Below are 20,259 nucleotides of genomic sequence, written 5' to 3'. Positions count from 1 at the left end.
AACACTGTGTGTAGTGCCCACTCAGCGACCTCAGGGGAGCATTTCGACCAAGTGCAGAGTCAAGAATTCTTCTTTGCATCATATGTTCATTTTTTCATCAAAGGCTTCACATGCACCACCTCTTCTTGTTGCTTTTGCTTCTTATGCAGAGGAGCAGTTGGAAAAGATGCACGACTAGGCAGTCAGTAATGGAAGCACGTGTACATGGGGTCAAACTTTCTTTATGCCTAAATCATAAGTACACAATAGACTATTAAAAATGGGAACTATAGGCAAAGTTGATACTAGTGCATCCTCATGGAAAATATTCAGTGCAGGTTCAAGTGTTTGAAAAACCAGCCTTCATACTTATATTCTCCACTTTGCTTAGCACTCATCGGCTCTATCAGAGTATGCTCAATATGTGTCATTGTCAAAAGCTTAGCCATTGTTTATGTATACAGCTGTGCCCAGCAAACCGTATGCCTCGTCTCCGAAAAGGAACACTGTTGGCCTTAGCTTCTGTCACCACAGTTTCTTTTTGAAGTTGATGTCTCAGAACGGCAAGTTGGGCCAGTTGGTTGGGATTCATGGTATGGGTTGTAACAGCGCACACAAGACAGGGACAACAGAAGAATAAAACGACGACACAGCGCTGACTCTCAACTGATTTTTATTGAAGATATGTCTAACATATATATATGTAGGAGCCATTTGATAAAAACCATGACATGCACAAGATACAGATATGCGTCGAGGCAACTGCGACAAACTGACACAATCAAAATTTACATAGGTAATGCAGTTCCTTGTCATAAAGAGCGATAGAAGGTTCACTGATACACGCTTTGTCCCTAATCTTTATATTGTGAGCTTCGGCGATCTCCCTTGTCATTTGGTTTGCGTGTTTAAAAATGACAGTAGTTTTCTTAAATTCCGGGCGACACCCGCACGACTTGCAATGCTCCGGGAGATGAAGTGGCGCAACCCCTTGCAGAGATAGCTCATGCTCTCGAAGTCGAACATTCACACATTGCTTCGTTTGTCCCACGTACTCTCGACCGCAAGATAATGGGATGGCATATACGACCTGCTTTGCACAATTGATGTATCTGTTCACATGTTTTACAGTGCATTTTCCCTTCCCTTGCTTTTCCTTCAGAAAATTATCAAGTAACGGGCATATGCGACCTATCTTTTGTTTCGCAGAAAAACGAACATCAATATTGTACCTTGACCCAATGTTTAAGAACATTGGGTCAAGGTACAATATTGAGTTCAGGCAGCACGGCATGGGCCTTGATTTTACTTTCGAAGTGCCTAAGGACCATCAACTGCAGTTTCTTGACCTGAGAATAATTTTTGGTAAATTTCATGCGTGCTGGAAATATGGTCCCAGGTCGGTTAAGCCCATATTGAACTATAAATCTGGTCATTCCAAATTAGTGAAGCGGGCTATAGCGAAGTCTATCCTAAATGCTGCTTTAAAAAAGTCGTGTTTTCATATGACGAAGGCTGCTTTTTCTGATCAAGTAACTCGTTTATTGGACGCTGATTACCCCAAAGCGATCATTTCATCTGTGAGTGAAAGTATGGTTCGCGGCGTCAAGAGCACAAATGACCAAGGTATTCAAGCCAAATTAGAAGAAAAAAGAAAAAACGCAGTTGTACCGTATGTACACAAGCTAGCGCACGGGCTTAAGAACATTGGGTCAAGGTACAATATTGATGTTCGTTTTTCTGCGAAACAAAAGATAGGTCGCATATGCCCGTTACTTGATAATTTTCTGAAGGAAAAGCAAGGGAAGGGAAAATGCACTGTAAAACATGTGAACAGATACATCAATTGTGCAAAGCAGGTCGTATATGCCATCCCATTATCTTGCGGTCGAGAGTACGTGGGACAAACGAAGCGATGTGTGAATGTTCGACTTCGAGAGCATGAGCTATCTCTGCAAGGGGTTGCGCCACTTCATCTCCCGGAGCATTGCAAGTCGTGCGGGTGTCGCCCGGAATTTAAGAAAACTACTGTCATTTTTAAACACGCAAACCAAATGACAAGGGAGATCGCCGAAGCTCACAATATAAAGATTAGGGACAAAGCGTGTATCAGTGAACCTTCTATCGCTCTTTATGACAAGGAACTGCATTACCTATGTAAATTTTGATTGTGTCAGTTTGTCGCAGTTGCCTCGACGCATATCTGTATCTTGTGCATGTCATGGTTTTTATCAAATGGCTCCTACATATATATATGTTAGACATATCTTCAATAAAAATCAGTTGAGAGTCAGCGCTGTGTCGTCGTTTTATTCATCTGTTGTCCCTGTCTTGTGTGCGCTGTTACAACCCATACCATGAAGTTGATGTCTTCGAAGTGCATCTGCTGGTCAGTTTGATAGTGTTAAAGGGACACTAAAGCGAAACAATAAATCAGTTTAGACTAATGAAGCATTGTTTGAGAACCCTGCAGGCCGTCATTTCAAAAAAATAGTTTGATTATTAGATGAGAAAATGAAGGACCAAGTATCAGTATTTAAATTTCGCGCCAAAACCCCAGCGCCGGTATGTCAGTGTGACATCATGAATTCCAAAGTATGTTTTCGCATTTGGGCTGCATTGGCTGAATAAAGGTTCCCGAAACTTGGCATGTTTTAATATTTGGTTTCTTTAGAACACAATGTAGTCAATCTGTACCGCTATATATAATTAGTAGGCCCTAGAAGGTGCCATCAAAATCCAAGACGTCACAGCCCCCAGGTGCGGGAACTTAAGTAGGCGCCGCCACCCGTATTTCATTCTTGCACTTTTTCTGGCTTACCAAACATCGTATCGTTCTAAGAGTGGTGTTTCTGGTGTTGTAGAACGGTAATTTACTGATGCAGAAGAAATCATTTTTCACTGTAGTGTCCCTTTAAAGATAAAGTAGCCAAGAAATATAAGTGGGCAGACATCAACGTGGAGAGTGAGAACTGCCGCACTGCTGACTGGAATAAAGCCTGGTCTGCGCCTGCAATTTTTACATTTCACTGTTATCTGCACCTTGCAAATAAATTAAAAACATGAATTATTTCTCTTGTTAAAGCAACAAAAGTTGAAGAAAATAAAATTAGTTCATTTGCAAGAAGCACAATGACATGCAAAAAGAAATTTTCGTGTTTTGTTGCCTACTTTAAATATTAGCCTTTCTTATTTTCCTTGTATCTAAGCTCGGTCACCTGGCATGTGCTACAGAATGGTATGCGCTCTAGGAGACGATATGGTGGGCTAGAAACACTGATGATTTCCATGTACATCATAATAGTGGCAAACACTGCATGGTGTTCAACGCACCAGCGGATGCATCAGATGAGCAACACCATGCTGGCGTACAGGAAGTAATAGAGCTCCATGTTAAGCCCCTGTCAATGCCAAAACACAACATATCAACCAAACCATACATTTCCCTTGCACAGTGCTTTGCCCCAACAATGAGCTAAAAGCACAGACGCACAACGGCAATCGCAAATAATTGGGCAGTAGTGTGACATTGGGTCTCTTAATTTTCACAACCCATACAAGCCTTTTGGGTCTCTAGGAAAAGAAGTCATTAGCCATTAATTTCTAGAATGCTTGTTGCTCTGGAAAATGCATATTCCAGGCACACACTACTGCGAAGGGCTCTCTGTGCTTTCCTCTGGCACGGTGGAGAGGAGTGGGCAGAATAATGGGGGCGGCATGACCCCTTTCACTCACGGAGTGGCACCACCTGAGCGGGAGCATCGAGGCACCCTAGTTCTGCCATGAAGCACACCGCTAACTGACACGTTGCCATTGCAGCAAAATTACTGGGAAGAGATTTGTGAAGTCAGCAGTCGTGTCTTCCTCTCTGGTTTAGTTCAAATGCATGTTTTGGATATTGTATGTGTTTGACTCAGCTGACATTGCCACTCATACTAGTTGGTCTTTGTTAAACTCGTGGGTGCTGAATAAAATGAGCGAGAGGGCAAGCACGTCTCAAGGAGTTAAGCATCATTTCAAGTCTAGCCTCTCAAGTGTCCTCAAAAGGACAAGGAATCGTGCAAGCTGACCTTGAGCGCAGGGCACATTTAGCGCAATTTTTCATGAACAACAGTGAGAGGAACACTTAGTTTTTCGTCCAAATTGGTGCACAATGTACGTTTTATTCAGGAGCATTTGACGTCTCTGTTTTACTCATTCTAGCTGCCATGTTTTAAGAGTTTTGATTTGCCTGCAAACCTGATGCACTTGCACTTCAGCCAATGAATCAATCTCATTTTGCCTATGAAAAGCATATATTGAATTGGAATACCAAAGTTGTGGTTTACAAGAAAGTTTTACTCAAGATATACGCTCCAGTATGTTGTCCTTAGCCGCAGCTTACATTCTTTTAGTATCGGCCTTTTCATGCCTAAGCTCATAAAACTGCCTTAGAACTATATTTGTTTGTTTGTTTGTTTGTTTGTTTATTTATACATACTGCAGCCTCAATGAGGCTATTGCAAGAGTGGGATGAAGAACAAACATACAAACATTTATGAACAAGCTTGCATCAATTGTTTCAGTGGTAGTGAGCAGATGTTGCCTGGTAATGAATTCCAGACTTCAATTGTTGTTGGAAATAAGCTGTATTTAAAGTAATCAGTGCAGGCAAAAAGGTTCAGATATTTAGTGCATTGTGACTCCTCATAGATCAGGGTTTGGAAAACGTCAAATAGGTATCTAGAGAGGAGAGACAATGAGAATTGAACATATGAAGGAATTTCAGGCATTCCAGTTCGCGACGCTCTGCTAGAGGAGTGAGACCAAGTGGGGAAGAGAGTTAGACAGCGAAAAGTCCTTGTCATATCTCCTGCAAATAAAACGCACTGCCTTTTTTTTTTTTTTTGTGATGATTCTAGTTTTTTGGTGTCACAGTATCTGTATGGATTCCATACAGTGCAGCCCTATTTGAGGTTGGGGCGAACGAGGGTTTTATATGTTAGAAGTTTAGTTTCTTGAGGAATGAAGGAATGCTCCTACTTCAATTGAAATGTGATATATTTTCTTTCATGGACTTTCTGATATAGCCTACATTTTTCTATTGGCCTCTTGACGCCTATACTCGTAGGCTGCTTTTAGAACCCTACTTTCAATGAATGAGTTCCACTGAAGCGTGGCACATTTCATTTCAGAGACCTTTTGTTTTTATCTTTGTGTGTAACATCTTATTGTCTTCTGGCACTTGCAGAGAAGGACAGAGAGATTCAGTTGCTGCGCTCCTCATACGAGTCCCAGCTATCCTTGGAGAGGGAGAAGTCTCGGCAGCTTGTTGCCCTGGTGACCCAGAAACAGGTGTGTCCACATCAAGGCCTTTGAAATGCCCAAGTTTGCTGGAGCAGAAACTCAAATGCAATGTCAGTGTCACAGCTGTGTAGCCTAAAGCAGTTATTGGATTGCAGTGCGATGAAGAACTTGGTACAGTAAGACCTCGTTAAACCATACCCGCTTAAACAGTAGCTTCATTTTAAAAGTAGTAAAGTCAGATCTCCGACTCAGAGGCCATTGAACATAATGTGTTTTGTATCCGCATAAACCGTACCAGGTTATTGTGTACGTATCGGTTAACGCGGTGCGTCATCTCCATTGGGCGGCCCGGAACCAGCAGAACAAGCCTCAGAGATCAGAAAAACGGCCTCCAAGCGCCCTGTGCACTTGCGTATAAAGCCACATCAGCATCATTTTGGCACCATGCCAGAGAGAGTTGTGGTGTCATGCAAATGAGGACTAGTGTCATACTGAAGCTCGGATAAAAAATACACCAGGTGCTCAGCATAAAAGAAAAATTAGACATTGTTCGTGCTATCGAACATGACACGAAGAAGTCTGTGCTCGCATGTGACAGGGATCTAGTGTTGACTACAGTGTGTGGCATTTGGAATGCAAAGAAGTTACTCGGCAGCGCTGCTGCGACCGCAAAGGGATGTCGGCTACGAGGTTCGACTTCTTGCCATCGTTGCCTCTGTTGTTGCCGAAGTGTCAACTAGCAACGGTGATGAGGACGACACGGAAAGTGACAGCACGGGCAATTCAGGCCTGACAGTGGCAGAAGCTGCACATTACGTCAGCCTCATGAATGCAATCGTCGCGACAAGAGAAGCACGCTGCAATGAAAAAGCCGCCCCGTGAGTTCTGCCGCGCTACCGCCCGCGTGCATGGAGAATATGCAACACCAACGAGGAATCTGCCTTGCGAGTGCTTGCTGAGAAGAGGGGGCTGGCTAAAAAGCTGGCTCGCAGCTTCAGTAAGTTTGAGGCCGCTGTCGTCGCTGCTAGGCTGCCACGGCATCAAACGAAAATAACACTTTTGTCGCACGGAGTGAATAAATACTGCATGTTTTTTCCCCTTTCACCGCACTCTCTCCGAGTTCCGTTTTTGACAGTAAGTGGGCGATCTCATGCTATTTCGGGTAAGCAGTACTACCGTTTAGTACGCACTTTTTCCGAGCTCCATTCAACTACGGTTTAATGAAGTTTCACTGTACTTGAGTACGTCTAATCTGTCTGTAACCTTTTGAAAGCTGCTAGCTAATAGGATTCAATCTGTTGAATTTCAGAGAAAGCTTTGTCATTGGCTGTCGTAGCTTGTGCTGTTAATATTTTGTCTCAAAACTAATTCAAGAAGCTTGCTAGGTTTATTAAGATTGTGTAGTGTTCCTCAAAAGATAACAGGCCACTTACAGAGGAGGCCAGATGGGTTACATGCTTGTGCACTTAGAGCGGCCTTATCCTTGTTTGTCTCATGACTCTAAACCTTTTGCACCTTTTGCCTGCCATGATCACCTTGGCAATCTTGCCACTTGGCCAGGCAGCAGTTCTTCAAACATTATGTTATATGCACTCTTGACGAAGACTACTTTTGTGCAGTGCTTTGTGCACTATAATTTGGGTTTGTAAGCAAGTCTTTACTAAACATTAGGAATGCGTTATCATATTATCACAAGACAGGCTTCAGGAGGGACGAAAAGTGACTGTCCTTTCTTGCGCTCTTTGTATATCCACAAACTGTTTTGGCAGTGTCTGTGTATTTGCCATTAACCAACCTGTAGGAGCAACTAGAAGGAAGCAGAGATGCTCTCGAAGCTGCTGAGCGCCTCAGCCAGCAGCTGGACCGCCGAGAGGAGGTGATAGCGGCACTGAAGCAACAACGTGAGTCCTCGGGCCCAGTTTAGCATGCAAAGCATTGTGCCCTCCACCTATTCTTCTTTTTATCTCCCTGTCCCTCTATTCTCGTTTCTTTTGCACTGACGGCTCAAGCACGGAAGCGTTGGCACTACCCCCCAAGAAACTGGGAGGGTTTTCAGCTTGGTCATGGCAACGGGAGGTTTTTTTGCACGGTGACTGCCCCGGGGAGAGACACCACTGCACCGGCGCCCTGCCGAGGCCTAATCTCATTTGGTATCTCTGGGGAGATGAGGGACGCCCGGGGAACCAGATGAGATGCTGTCTCGGGGAGGCCCACCCATGCATGGCGCACTTGCACCACCACCACCACCAGTGCACACGTTCTTGTTCTTTTTGTCTTGTCTGTTGCTTTTCACATTTTCGCAACTGCTTGTGCTTCTATTTCTTCCCTTTCCCCTGGCCTTACGAGCCTTTGTTCAAACTGGCACTGCTGGCCGTGGTGTTGTTTCCCAATGCCTTGGCCTGCAGTTTATCCCTTGCGGTGGAGTGCTCACCAACGATTGACATCTGCAACTTTCATTTCTGACCTTACTGCATTACTGGGTTTTCCTAGAAGTGGCAAGGCTCAACTGGTGAATGATGAGAGCGCCTCGCAGGCATTGTTGGTTCACAGTGCATGATTTGAACGCTGAATGTTCTTCCCTGTTTTGATGTTACGTTTGCCTGTATACATAGTCTTTGGGCTTTTCGATGTTGGCTGTAGTGAAACGTTATGTAGGGGTTTGGCTTCAGGTTATCTCTAAATGCAGAAGCACCTAACAAAGTTGATACACGTTTATGACATTGAGGTGTTGTTGCTCGAGATATCAAGCATTGTACACTGTGTACACCTAGGCCTATAATATAGCAGTTCCACTGAGGAGGCACAATGCCTGCAGGAGTTAGTTATAAATTGATCAGGAAAAGAAAGTTAATCCACATCATTTGCTAAGGGTACTGCATTAAGCAGAGCTGTTTTTGTGAAGCTGTGACATGTGCATGTATTGAATGTGAATTTGGGTTTGTTGGTCAGGAACATGCTTATTTTTTTCTGAACCTGTAATTAACAGATCGTAGTGCCTAACAAAACAGAACACACTGGAAAGATGTCTTGTGGTTTGTCACCATAGCGCAGGCAGGACTTGTCCACTTCTGGCGCATGCACATTGCTGCTTCCATGAGATGTACAAAAGCATGAAGCATGGCGTTGCCCAGCCGCTGTTCCAACATTTTCATCATCTGCAAGAAGACGACCTCCCCCTGAACTGGGCCTGGGCTTGAGTATTACATCAGGTACTGGTCTGACAGGTGTGGCACCAGTACCTGTGTGATATTCACTTCCCCGCCCCAGATGCTGCATCATCCTCCCTTCTGTGCATGGACTGTGTGCGTGGCTGTTTTGAAAAGGTCTGCGTGTGTCACCATTCAGTGCTTTGTGTATGTGCGGTCATTGCATGATGGCAACATGTGTGTGCTGCAACACCTCTTGCATGGAAGTATGCAGGCCATATTCAACAGTGCTTTCTGTCACTTGCAGTCTCGGAGCGGGAAGCTGAGGTGGAGAGGATACGTCAAGAGGTGCACGTTGTCCGGAGCACGACGGAGGGAAAAGTTGACAAGTACGTCTCTGCCTGAATGATCTTCTTTGAGATTACATTGGGCTTCTTAACCTTTCATTGCGTGAATTTTGCTCACCTGAAAACAGAAATTTGAATTGCACTGAATAGTACTTGTACGGGATGTCAGCACATTGAAAATGAGCTTGATGCCATTTGCTTCACCAGAGTGAATTTGTGGATCTGTTGCAGAAAGCTGGATGGCGCACCTAGTGGGAATAAATGCCTTTATACCTGAACATATTTGTTTTTCTTTTTCATTGTACACCATGACTTGAACAAAGTGCCTCGCATCTTATGGCAGCCTGTAAAACAGCTAGTGTAGCTGAACTGACAACTGTGATTTTGTGCGTCTGAATGGATGCAGCCACCCAAGTTTTGTGGAGTGTTCAGCTTCATTAGAAACTCCTGGTGCAGAACATCTTGTGTAGGCTGACAAATTTTGACCTGACTACTATGCATGTTGGAATCCGGCTTTCGCTCTCTTTCCATACCACACCCATTGGACATCATTAGCCCGCTATGAATGGTTTGAAACGCCACTTTTGAGACCTTCTGCGCGTCTCGTAGACGCATTTTGCCATCGGACATGAAAGAGAACTATATGTTCGTGTCCCGGAAATGGGGGAATGGGGGGAGCAGTTAAATTTTTTTTCCAACAGGCGGTCATTTTTGAATGCGCTCCAAAGTTTCGCGATCGTCAAAGTAGGAAGTGAAAATGGCCACCTCCGGTAACGGCACTTGTGCTTCGAAAGAATACAGATCTCATGATTCCGCTGTCCCTGAGGCTGTTTTTATCGATGGATCGAGCAACAGCAAGTTTTAGGATGCTGCCTTTTCATCAGACTTGGACTCTGAGAGCGATGATGACGCGAACCAGCCCGGAACATCAGCGGCTGCAGCCTGGCATGCCCAATACCTGTTCAATGAAATATTTTGATTTTTTCGGAGATTGTGCCTGTTAGTTGGCAATACATTTTATATATCTCATAATTTTTGTTACATATTTTTCTTAGTAGATACAAGCATGTCATTACAAACTTCGTTCAATTTTATCCCACAATCTTGATTCTGACAATTTATATCTTTTTTATGACAAACATCTTCTTCATAAAACTTTTATGTGCTAAAAGTTTATGTATTTATGTATTCTTTATGGAAAAGATTATGTAGTGTATGTATTAGTACATAAAATATTGAGTGCAGTAGTTCCTTCAGAAAGAAAGAAAACTGGTGTAACCTACAAAAGAGAGCTATTTTCTCCATCGTAGGCAAAGAGTTAAGCAGCTCATTCTAATTTAATAACTTGGAACTGGTACATTGAAAAATTGCCACAGTCATCTAGGCGAGGTTAATGAAGTTCCTTGCTGACACTGACAGGTTTTTATACGGTACGAGTGCCGGTTGAAGGCGTGTGTCGGATCCATCCTCGAATCCATCCCTGAACACCTCCGTTGCAGTTGATGTAGTCTCGCATACTGGATCGTTGTCTGGGCATGTTGGCATTGCGCACGAGCATTGACAAAGAGTTCACTTAATGCATGGTCATTCAAAATGAAAAGGAACCTCTAATTACCATTTGACAAGATATAGAGATTTATTTAGTTTTCATACGTCAAAAAGCTGGTTTGAGGAATTTTCACATGATGCGTTTGGTGCAGTTACTTGTATAAGATGCTTTCAGTGGCTTTTTTAAGTTGGCAGGGAAGGAGAGCTGTCTGTGGGAAGGCTATTCCAATCTGTTGAAAACTGCACGAAGAACAATGACTGACATGCAGTGAAACAGTCTCTTTCACGACCAGTTTAAGGTGGTTCAGGTGACTTAAATTATGGTGGGCTCGTGCCGTGGAAGGGGTTTGAGATGCTGCCTGATAAGACTTCTGAATAAGCAAAGACAAGCCGGGACACTTGAATGATAGAAATAATCTGAGATGTATACAAACCTAACCTTTGCCTTGGCTGGTATGGATTACTCAGTTTGTTGTCCCTAAGCTGCTTCTTGCATCTCTTCATGTGTTCTACACATTTCTTGTGGAGCTACTAGCTCTTTATTGTTTAAAGGTCCTATTTAATGTCTTTTGTATGGTGCGTGCCTATTTCATTCATTCATTAAGTCTCTTCTGAAAGTGCCTGTAACAGTTGGACACCTTGTATAATGCACTTACATAATGCAAGAAGTGGGAAAAAAAGATTAGAACAGAAAAGAAACAGGAAACCAGGCAGGCAAATTTTCTTCTCATTGGCTTGCTTCTTCTGATCCACAATGTAGCCCACGTGAATTGTATCCAGAGTGCCCAGCACAGCATATTCAGTTCTGCACAGTGCCACATATTCCTGATATCTTCTTTTTAAAACATGGTGAAGAATTCAATTTAATTGATCACAAGTGCACGTGCTCCCCTTATCGAAATACATTCTGGGAATGGAGCAAAACACGCTTTTGCATGTAAAAATCACCTCGAAGTCATTTGCTTTCTTTGTGCAGGCAAATAATGAAAAGTTTAGTGCTGGGTTACTTCAGCAGTCCACAGGGTCAGCGCCCAGAAGTGGTCCGACTACTAGCTCGTGTGTTGGACTTCAGCCGGGACGAAATGGACAAGGCAAGCGTTTCTTTGTGTTGTTTGTTCTTCTTCTAATTTTGCCATTGTTTAGAGCAATGCTGATCATACGCCACTTTATACTAATTAATATTGATAGTCATATAGTGCAGCAATGCTAGGCTAATGTGTAAAACGAAACAGTCTTGACACCTGTTCTCCTTTTATTATTTCTGACCCTTGCGCTGATCAACACTGGCACCCTCAAAATATGATGGTCCAGTGGCCAGCACTAAAGAATGAATGGTAGTGATCTGAAGGAAAACATTGCCTGGAAATTTGCCCTTGACTGCATTTCTTTGACACAACGTTTGATTTTGTTATGGAGCTACCCAATACTACAAGAATATTGATTACACCACTTGCATAAACTGAATATTCCTGTATTATGTGGGATGTTGTGCATTTCGATTTTTGGCAGCTTACAGTGACAGTTATTGTTTTACTCTGTCTCTAATTTTGCTTCACAAAGCCATCACCGAGCTGTGTAGTTTGCATAACTTGACAGGCAGCTGAGGAAGTTCTATAAACAGACTGTGGACAAAAATCTTTTCTGTGATGCTCTCACAGGCAGGCATCAGCCTGGGTTCTCAAGATGGCAGGATCCACATAGGCTGGATTTCTGGCTTCTTTCGGAAGTCCACCGGAGCTGGCGCCGGTGCCATACCCAGGCCACTTAACCGAGAGGTAAGGAAGTGGCCATTTGCTGCGGTCATTATGTCTGAACATCAGTACCCCCTGATATAGTCTGTACAGAATCGTTTCTGATATCAAGATTGCCTGTGTGAGAGAGGACACTGGAAACTGCATGTGGCTCCTCCACATTTGCTAGTGCCTCTTTTTCTGAGAGGGTATGATGAATCTCAGTGTTAATCTTTCCTTGCATTCCACCTCATTTGCAAGAGAATTTGGAGCACTGTTTGTGTGGGGACACAAGATTTTGTTGGCCATGCCAGTGCATTCTATTTGCTGAATGTTATTCTCCTCAACCTTGCAGTTTGACAATGACACTTTCTTATTGCCCATAAGCTAGAATACACCAGCTTGGAAAATCCTCATCAAACAGCCTGGTTATTCTTTATTTTCAGGACGGTCTTGAGAAACAGAAGATGCACAGCATAGCTGGAAAGTTAGAACGGACGAAACATTTTTATCCGAAATGATTAGTGTTTGGAAATCCTAAGAAAAAAAAAATGGCTGAGGCAAACTACGAAACATGATAGAACAGGAGAGAAAGTGTCACTCATAAATAATAAACTTTGCATTGGAAAAATGCTTTACTTATGGGATGATGCATCTTCCACACATGTTCCAGTTGTAACTGCTGATAGCAAGGCACCCGAAATATAGCGATCACAGATATCAGATAAATTTTTGCTTATCCTTTCTTTCAATGCCAGGAGCATTGTCAACAAAGCAGATAAACTTGGAAGTTTCGTTACTCACTTACAGCCCTCAATTAGTGGTTTTGACCGAGACCTGGTTCAATGGAAATATTTGTGATAGTGAAATTATTCCCCCTGGTTCTTGCATTTATCGATGCGATTGTGGTTCACGTGGTGGGAGAATTGCAGTGACTGCTAGTTCTGGTATAAATGTTCATGTTATGCAACAGATCGAAAATCATGAGAGCTTGTTTCTAAACATCACAACAAATTAGTTGTCGTTTGTGCTCCGTGTGGTTTACAGGGCACCTGATGCTGATGTGTCTTTTCGTCCTAGATTGTGTGATCATTTCGTTGAGTGTTTTGCCAATGTAATATTGTCACGTGGTAGTGACGTTAAAGAACACAGTAGCAATACTGTGAAAGACAAAACTAGCTTTTATTGTGCGAACCTGTGCCCACATAACAGGCTACACTTAAAGCACAACGAGAGCGGCGGAAACAGAGATGATTGTCGAAAATCTGGTGAGCGGGTCAAGCGCGTCGGCTTTTATACATCAGTCGTCGAATGTTAAAGAGCAGTCGCTGGGACCCGCATGCATTCCACAAAGTTCTACATTATTCGTGTCGCGCACACATGCAATCAGATTACACAAGGTTCGGTCACAGACAGCGGATGGAACCATCGATATCATTCCAGAAACTTCCGATACATGCAGGCGCGTCCTGCACTGTGTGATAACATTTGTTAGGCAGTGAAACATGTCGCCCGATAAAGACAAGTACACGTGTCAATATCCTCCTCTTAAAAAGCGTCGACCTGATGCTGCAAACAAACGAAAGTAATAAAGAAGCACTCGTAGCAAAGAAAACAACAAAATAAAGAAAGTTCATCAGCGTCCGTAAAAAGGTTTAAGACGCACCACGTGGACCACTTCAGATCGTGCGTGGCATCGCTGTGAATGTGAAAGGCCGTCTGGCACGACTTCAAAGTCCAGTGCGCCAATACGTCAGATGACCTTGTAGGGTCCGAAATAGCATCGCAATAGTTTCTCACTGAGTCCTCATCGGCGTATCGGGGTCCATACCCAAACACGGTCGCCGGGCTGGTACTTGACGAAGCGTTGCCGGAGGTTGTAGTGTCGGCTGTCGGTACGCTGCTGGTTCTTGATCCTAGGCGGGCGAGCTGTTGGGCTTCTTCGGCGCACTGGAGATAGGTAGCGACGTCAAGATTCTCCTCATCAGTGACGTGCGGCAGCATGGTGTCGAGCGTCGCCGTCGGGTTCCGTAAACCAACTTGAACAGCGTGATCTGTGTTGTTTGTTGCGCTGCCGTGTTGTAAGCGAAGGTTACAGACGGCAGGACCGCATTCCACGTCTTGTGCTCGACGTCGACGTACATTGCTAGCATGTCGGCGAGGGTCTTGTTCAGGCGCTCTGTGAGACCATTCGTTTGCGGATGGTAGGCAGTTGTCCTCCTGTGGCTTGTCTGGCTGTATTGCAGAATGGCTTGGGTGATTCCTGCTGTAAAAGCCGTTCCTCTGTCGGTGATGAGGACTTCTGGGGCACCATGTCGCAGCAGGGTGTTCTCGACGAAAAATTTCGCCACTTCGGCTGTGCTGCCTTTTGGTAGAGCTTTAGTTTCAGCGAAGCGGGTGTGATAGTCCGTCGCCACGACGATCCACTTATTCCCGGATGTTGACGTCGGAAACGGCCCCAACAAATCCATCCCAATCTGCTGGAATGGTCGGCGAGGAGGTTCGATCGGCTGTAGTAATCCTGCTGGCCTCGTCGGTCGTGTCTTGCGTCGCTGACGGTCTCGGCATGTCTTGACGTAATGGGCGACATCGGCAGTCAGACGCGGGCAGTAATACCTTTCCTGTATCCTTGACAGCATCCGGGAGAATCCGAGGTGCCCAGCGGTTGGATCTTCGTGTAGGACGTGCAGTACTTTTGAACGCAGCGCTGATGGTACAACAAGAAGGTAGCTGGCACGGACTGGTGAGAAGTTCTTCTTCACGAGCAGGTTGTTTTGTAGCGTGAACGAAGACAACCTGTGCTTAAATGCCCTAGGGACAATGTCGGTGTTCCGTTTCAAATACTCGACGAGGCCTTTTAGCTCCGGGTCTGCTCGCTGCTGTTTAGTGAAGCCTTCCACGCTTATTATTCCAAGGAAGGGGTCGTCGTCTTGCGGCAGGGGATCGATGGGGGCGCGTGATAAGCAGTCGGCGTCAGAGTGTTTTCTTCCGGACTTGTATATTACGGTGATGTCATATTCTTGCAGTCTGAGGCTCCACTGTGCCAGCCGTCCTGAAGGGTCCTTTAAGTTAGCTAGCCAACACAACGCGTGATGGTCGTTGATGACTTTGAATGGCCTGCCATAGAGGTAAGGGCGGAATTTCGCTGTAGCCCAAATGATGGTGAGGCATTCCTTTTCACTCGTAGAATAATTGCCTTCCACTTTTGACAGCGACCGGCTAGCATAAGATATCACCCGTTCAAGTCGGTCTTTCCTCTGGACTAGGACGGCACCGAGGCCTAGGCTACTGGCGTCAGTGTGGATTTTGGTATCGGCGTCCTCGTTGAAGTGTGCAAGTACCGGCGGCAACTGCATGCATTGTTTGACTTCTTGAAATGCGTCCGCCTGCCGCGTTTCCCACTTGAACTCGACATCACATTTGGTTAGATGTGTTAGCGGCTCCACAATGTGTGAAAAGTCATTGACAAAGCGCCTATAGTAGGCACACATGCCAAGGAATTTGCACACTGCCTTCTTGTCAATTGGCTGCGGGAACTTCTGCGGGTTGGGGCGTACTCCAGATTTGCTGATGACGTGGCCTAGGAATAGAAGCTCATTGTAAGCGAAGCGGCACTGTTCCGGCTTCAGAGTGAGCCCTGATGGCCTCTAATACTGTCGCAAGCCGCCTAAGGTGATTGTCGAAATTTCCGGCGAAGACAACGACGTCATCCAAATATACAAGACACGTCTGCCACTTCAATCCTGCTAACACCGTGTCCATTACGCGCTGAAACGTAGCAGGCGCCGAGCACAGTCCGAATGGCATGACCTTGAACTCGTAGAGGCTGTCTGGCATGATGAAGGTGGTCTTTTTGCGATCTCTCTCGTCGACTTCTATTTGCCAATAGCCAGACTTGAGGTCCATCGACGAGAAGTATTTAGCGTTGCAGAGCCGATCCAATGCGTCATCTATTCGTGGGAGGGGGTATACATCCTTCTTTGTGATCTCGTTCAAACGACGATAATCGACGCAAAAACGTAGGGTTCCGTCCTTTTTCTTCACCAAGACTACAGGAGATGCCCACGGGCTTTTTGACGTCGGGATGATGTCGTCGCGCAGCATCTCGTCGACTTGGTGCCTTATAGCCTCACACTCTCGTGTAGAAACTCGATAAGGGCTCTGGCGGAGTGGTCGAGCACACTCTTCAGTTATTATGCGATGCTTTGCGACTGGCGTTTGTCGAATCCTTGATGACGTCGAAAAGCACTCTTTGTATCGTCGAAGTAAGCTTCTGAGTTGTTGTTGCTTAATCATGGGGAGACTTGGATTTATGTCGAAGTCTGGTTCGGGAACTACGGTCGTCGGGGTAGATGCGGCAGAATCTGAGAGGATTCTGCACCCAACACCTCTACCAGATGTCACGTGGTAGTGACATTAAAGAACACAGTAGCAATACTGTGAAAGACAAAACTAGCTTTTATTGGGCGAACCTGTGCCCACAAGACAGGCTACTCTTAAAGCACAATAAGAGCGGCAAACACAGTCGGCGATTGTCGAAAATCTGGTGAGCGGGTCAGGTGCGTCGACTTTTATACACCAGTCGTCGAATGTTTCAGAGTAATCTCTGGGACCCGCGTGCATTCTACAAAGTTCTACATTATTCGCGTAACGCACACATGCAATCAGATTACAAAAGGTTCGGTCACAGACAGCGGATGGAACCATCGATAACATTCCAGAAACTTCCGATACATGCAGGCGCTTCCTGCGCTGTGCGATAACACTTGTTAGGCGGTGAAACATGTCACCCGATAAAGACAAGTACACGTGTCAATATCATAATAACAGGAGACTTCAACCTGCCATCCATTAACTGAAAACATTTGGCGTATGGTAAGTGTGCTAAAGCAGATGTTATTATTGTTATGAAGCTTACTTTGAATGTTGAACAAATTGTATGTGATTTCACTTGAGAGCAAGCACTTTTGGACCTTTTTTTTGTTAGTGAATCTTTTAATTTTTTTCTAAATGTACTATTACTGTTGAACCTGGTATTTCAGGCCATAAATTGTTATTTTCACCTGGTCGTGTCCCTGCGACGCAAGATGTAGTCGGTCTAGTGCGACAAATCGTAGAGATTTTGAACAAAGTGATGATACCTCAATTATTGACTATTTAGAGAAAACACTAGTTATTGATGCTCATTTTAAGGATGTTCATGACCTATGGTGTAATCTTAAACAAGTAGTGTCATTCTATATTGAGAACTTTGTACCTATGAGAAGGGTTACTAAAAATCGCAAAAATCCGTGGGTTAGTCATGAAATCATCCACAGTAAACATAAACTAAAACGAATGACAAAGAAACAAAATGTGTGTAAGAGTACTCTCATGGGACTGAGGAATGAATTGGCAACTAAGGTGCAACAAGCAAAGCATAATTCGCAGTTTCTCTTCCAGAATTTCTTAGAGCTGATCCACCAAAATTTTGGCATTACTTCGGAAAGACAAATGAGTCTAACTAAAATATTTCAGTAAATGATCAGCTTATCAAAAACGCGGCTGATACAGCTTGTGCATTTAATGTGTATATTTTCTTGGGGTTTTTTCCCCAATGACAACCACAGCATACACAAAAAACTTTTCATGACAGAGGTACCAGTGATAACTAGTGAGGGGGTTCTGTCTATGCTACGTAAATTGAACGTGAGAAATAGCACGGATAAAGATGGGGCATCTCTACTGCATTCTTCAAATGCTCTGCAGTGCAGATTGCAGACTACTTGGCAAATCTTTTCCAGCTTTCTTTAACCACTAGTGAGCTTCCTGATGACTGGAAGATAGCACGGGTTGTGCCGATTCTTAAGAAATGTGACAAGCTTAAGATAACAAATTATAGGCCGATGTTCCCTGCCTTTATTTGCGGTCAATGTGATATGCAATAAACACCAACTAGGCCAAACTGAAGTTTTTCTGAAGCAAAACTTTATTGTTAGACAAGAAAGACCTTATATAGCTACGATGTGTTCGATAAGTTTAGAACAAATAGATATTTCAAGTTGAACGTTGCCAACAATGTCATTTTTGAGTTCTCTTCCGCTGTCCCCATCTTTATTAACGGTCAGTATGATATGCAGTAAAGTTTTGTCTCCTTATGAGCACGGATTTACCAAGGGGAGATAGATCTACTACAACTCAGCTACTCACCACTGCACATGACTTTATAATGACATTGGACCACTCGGGGCAAATAAATGCATTCTCTATAGACTTTAGCGAGGCATTTGACAAGGTGCTGCATGCAAAACTAATATGTAAGCTGAATTTAACCGGCCTTTCCTGCTACTTAGTGAAATGGGTTGTAGCATACTTGCATAGCAGAAAACAATTTGTTGTAGTGGATGAGTGTGCGTCTGATGTGCTCCCTGTTTCTTCTGGTGTGCCTCAGTGCAGTGTACTCGGGCCCTTGCTTTTTCTAGTTTATGTGAATGATCTCATTGAATTTTTGTCTGATACATATTTGAAGTAGTGGTTTAGCGCGAATAAAACCACTGAAACAAGAAAGACGGACAAGGACAAGCGCTTGTCCTTGTCCGTCTTTCTTGTTTCCGTGGTTTTATTCGCACTAAGCCACTACTTCAAATATGGATGACCAACTAGCCCGACAGTCAACTCTTCTAGAATTCATTTGTCTGATACAGTGTGTATAAAACTTTTTCCTGGTGGCTGCACTATATGTAAGGCGGTATTGTGTCAGGCTGATCATGCTGTTTTACAGGACCAATTGTTGAAGGTTGAGCAGTGGCGTTGAACTTGGGATATGGAAATTAACATGCAAAAACAGTCTTATTAATAGTTACACATAAGTTACAACCTAATTCTTATTCCTATACTCTTTGTAACCAAGAAATGGCACAGGTTACTAGCTATAAGTATTTAGGCGTTACACTTCTAACTTATCCTGGTCAGGTCATGCTTCAGATATATGTGCATCAGCAATTAAAAAGTTTTGTTTCCTAAGAAGGAAACTAAAAGCTCCAGCAAACCTAAAATTACTAGCGTACAATACTTACATAAGGTGCAAAATAGAGCATGCTTCCGAAATTTGGGATCCTGAAACTAAGCAGGATATATATAAACTTGAAATGTTGCAAAGAAAGGCTATCATATTCATTTTTGTAACTATAAAGGGCGTGACTCCCCTACTGAACTTATGCAAGAACAAGGAATTACAGCATTACAGGCGCATCGAAAAAATGCTCAGATAGTGTTCATGCATAACATGTTGATAGGTAAATTTGACATTTCCATACGTTCATATTGTCAGGATTGGGGGCTCAATCCCATCGCTCGTGATCCGTTGTCAAGATTGGAGTCGGGCATGAATTAGAAGGTAGCTGGCCCATGTCGTCGTCCAACTTATCCACGCTGAGGACGTTGATGAAGGGAAGGACTGCTTCTCATCGAGAACGAGAAATATGGGTTTATTTACAGTATTTATATTAGTCTAACATGACTGTTTGAGAAAGTACTTCAGTCTAACATGACTGCTTGAAAGAGAGTGTGCTGAGCGGCCGCACAACAGCGGTTTTTCATCACTCGGTCCTCTCCCGATACAAGGTGATGCGAATGTTCGTTTAGTCATCGCAAACTAGCCGCCTCTCTGCGGCACGGTTTAGACACACACACGCATACACACAGGTGCGAAGGTCCGCAGCCGATGTCAGGGGGGCCCCGTAGAACTCGGAGCCATTCCGGGTAGCGCGTTGTGTTGCGTCTTGGCTGGTGCGTGGGAAGCAGCGCAAAACGGCGTTCCTGCGGCAACTTGTGCACCCGTAGCAGATCAGGTTCGCGTTGGGGAGTTTGGGAACAATAGGTGGCCCGCCGAACTCATTCCGTCACAACGGCGATGAGGCTCGAGGTTGGCGGCGGTTTCAGCACAAAGCCTGCTTCATCGAACGCATCCTAGCTGAAGCGACGGAGAGTGGGGGATGCGCATCTTGTTCCCCGACACAAAGTCGATTTAGTCACGCTGTGGCTAGAGTTTGGCGGCGATGCTCCTGAGATGTTGCTTCCACAGTCGCAACTGCGTGGCAAACTTGTACTGCAGCTGGCCGTTCTTAACAATATGTAAAACCCTTAGACACCAGAAAGGCTCGACAGAATCCTGATCATGCACTGAAACCAATATTTGCTAAAACTAATGTATTTAAATGCAGTTTCTTTCCACAGGCAATTTCT

At 44.3% G+C, this 20,259-nt stretch overlaps 1 protein-coding gene across 2 annotated transcripts in view; it reads left to right on the top strand.

Moving 5' to 3' along the window:
• Positions 1-20,259, top strand: part of LOC142588514 (uncharacterized) — a 210,578-nt gene that overhangs the window by 183,352 nt on the left and 6,967 nt on the right. For both annotated transcript variants that reach the window (XM_075700330.1, XM_075700331.1), the window contains exons 12-16: positions 5,210-5,313; positions 7,067-7,166; positions 8,719-8,800; positions 11,283-11,397; positions 11,965-12,081. In XM_075700330.1, the coding sequence (XP_075556445.1) occupies positions 5,210-5,313; positions 7,067-7,166; positions 8,719-8,800; positions 11,283-11,397; positions 11,965-12,081 (518 nt within the window). The remainder of the gene's footprint in view (positions 1-5,209; positions 5,314-7,066; positions 7,167-8,718; positions 8,801-11,282; positions 11,398-11,964; positions 12,082-20,259) is intronic.

The sequence above is a fragment of the Dermacentor variabilis genome, chromosome 7, assembly GCF_050947875.1.
Source record: "Dermacentor variabilis isolate Ectoservices chromosome 7, ASM5094787v1, whole genome shotgun sequence".
NCBI classification, from domain to species: Eukaryota; Metazoa; Arthropoda; class Arachnida; order Ixodida; family Ixodidae; genus Dermacentor; species Dermacentor variabilis.
This window is presented reverse-complemented; position numbering and strand designations above follow the sequence as displayed.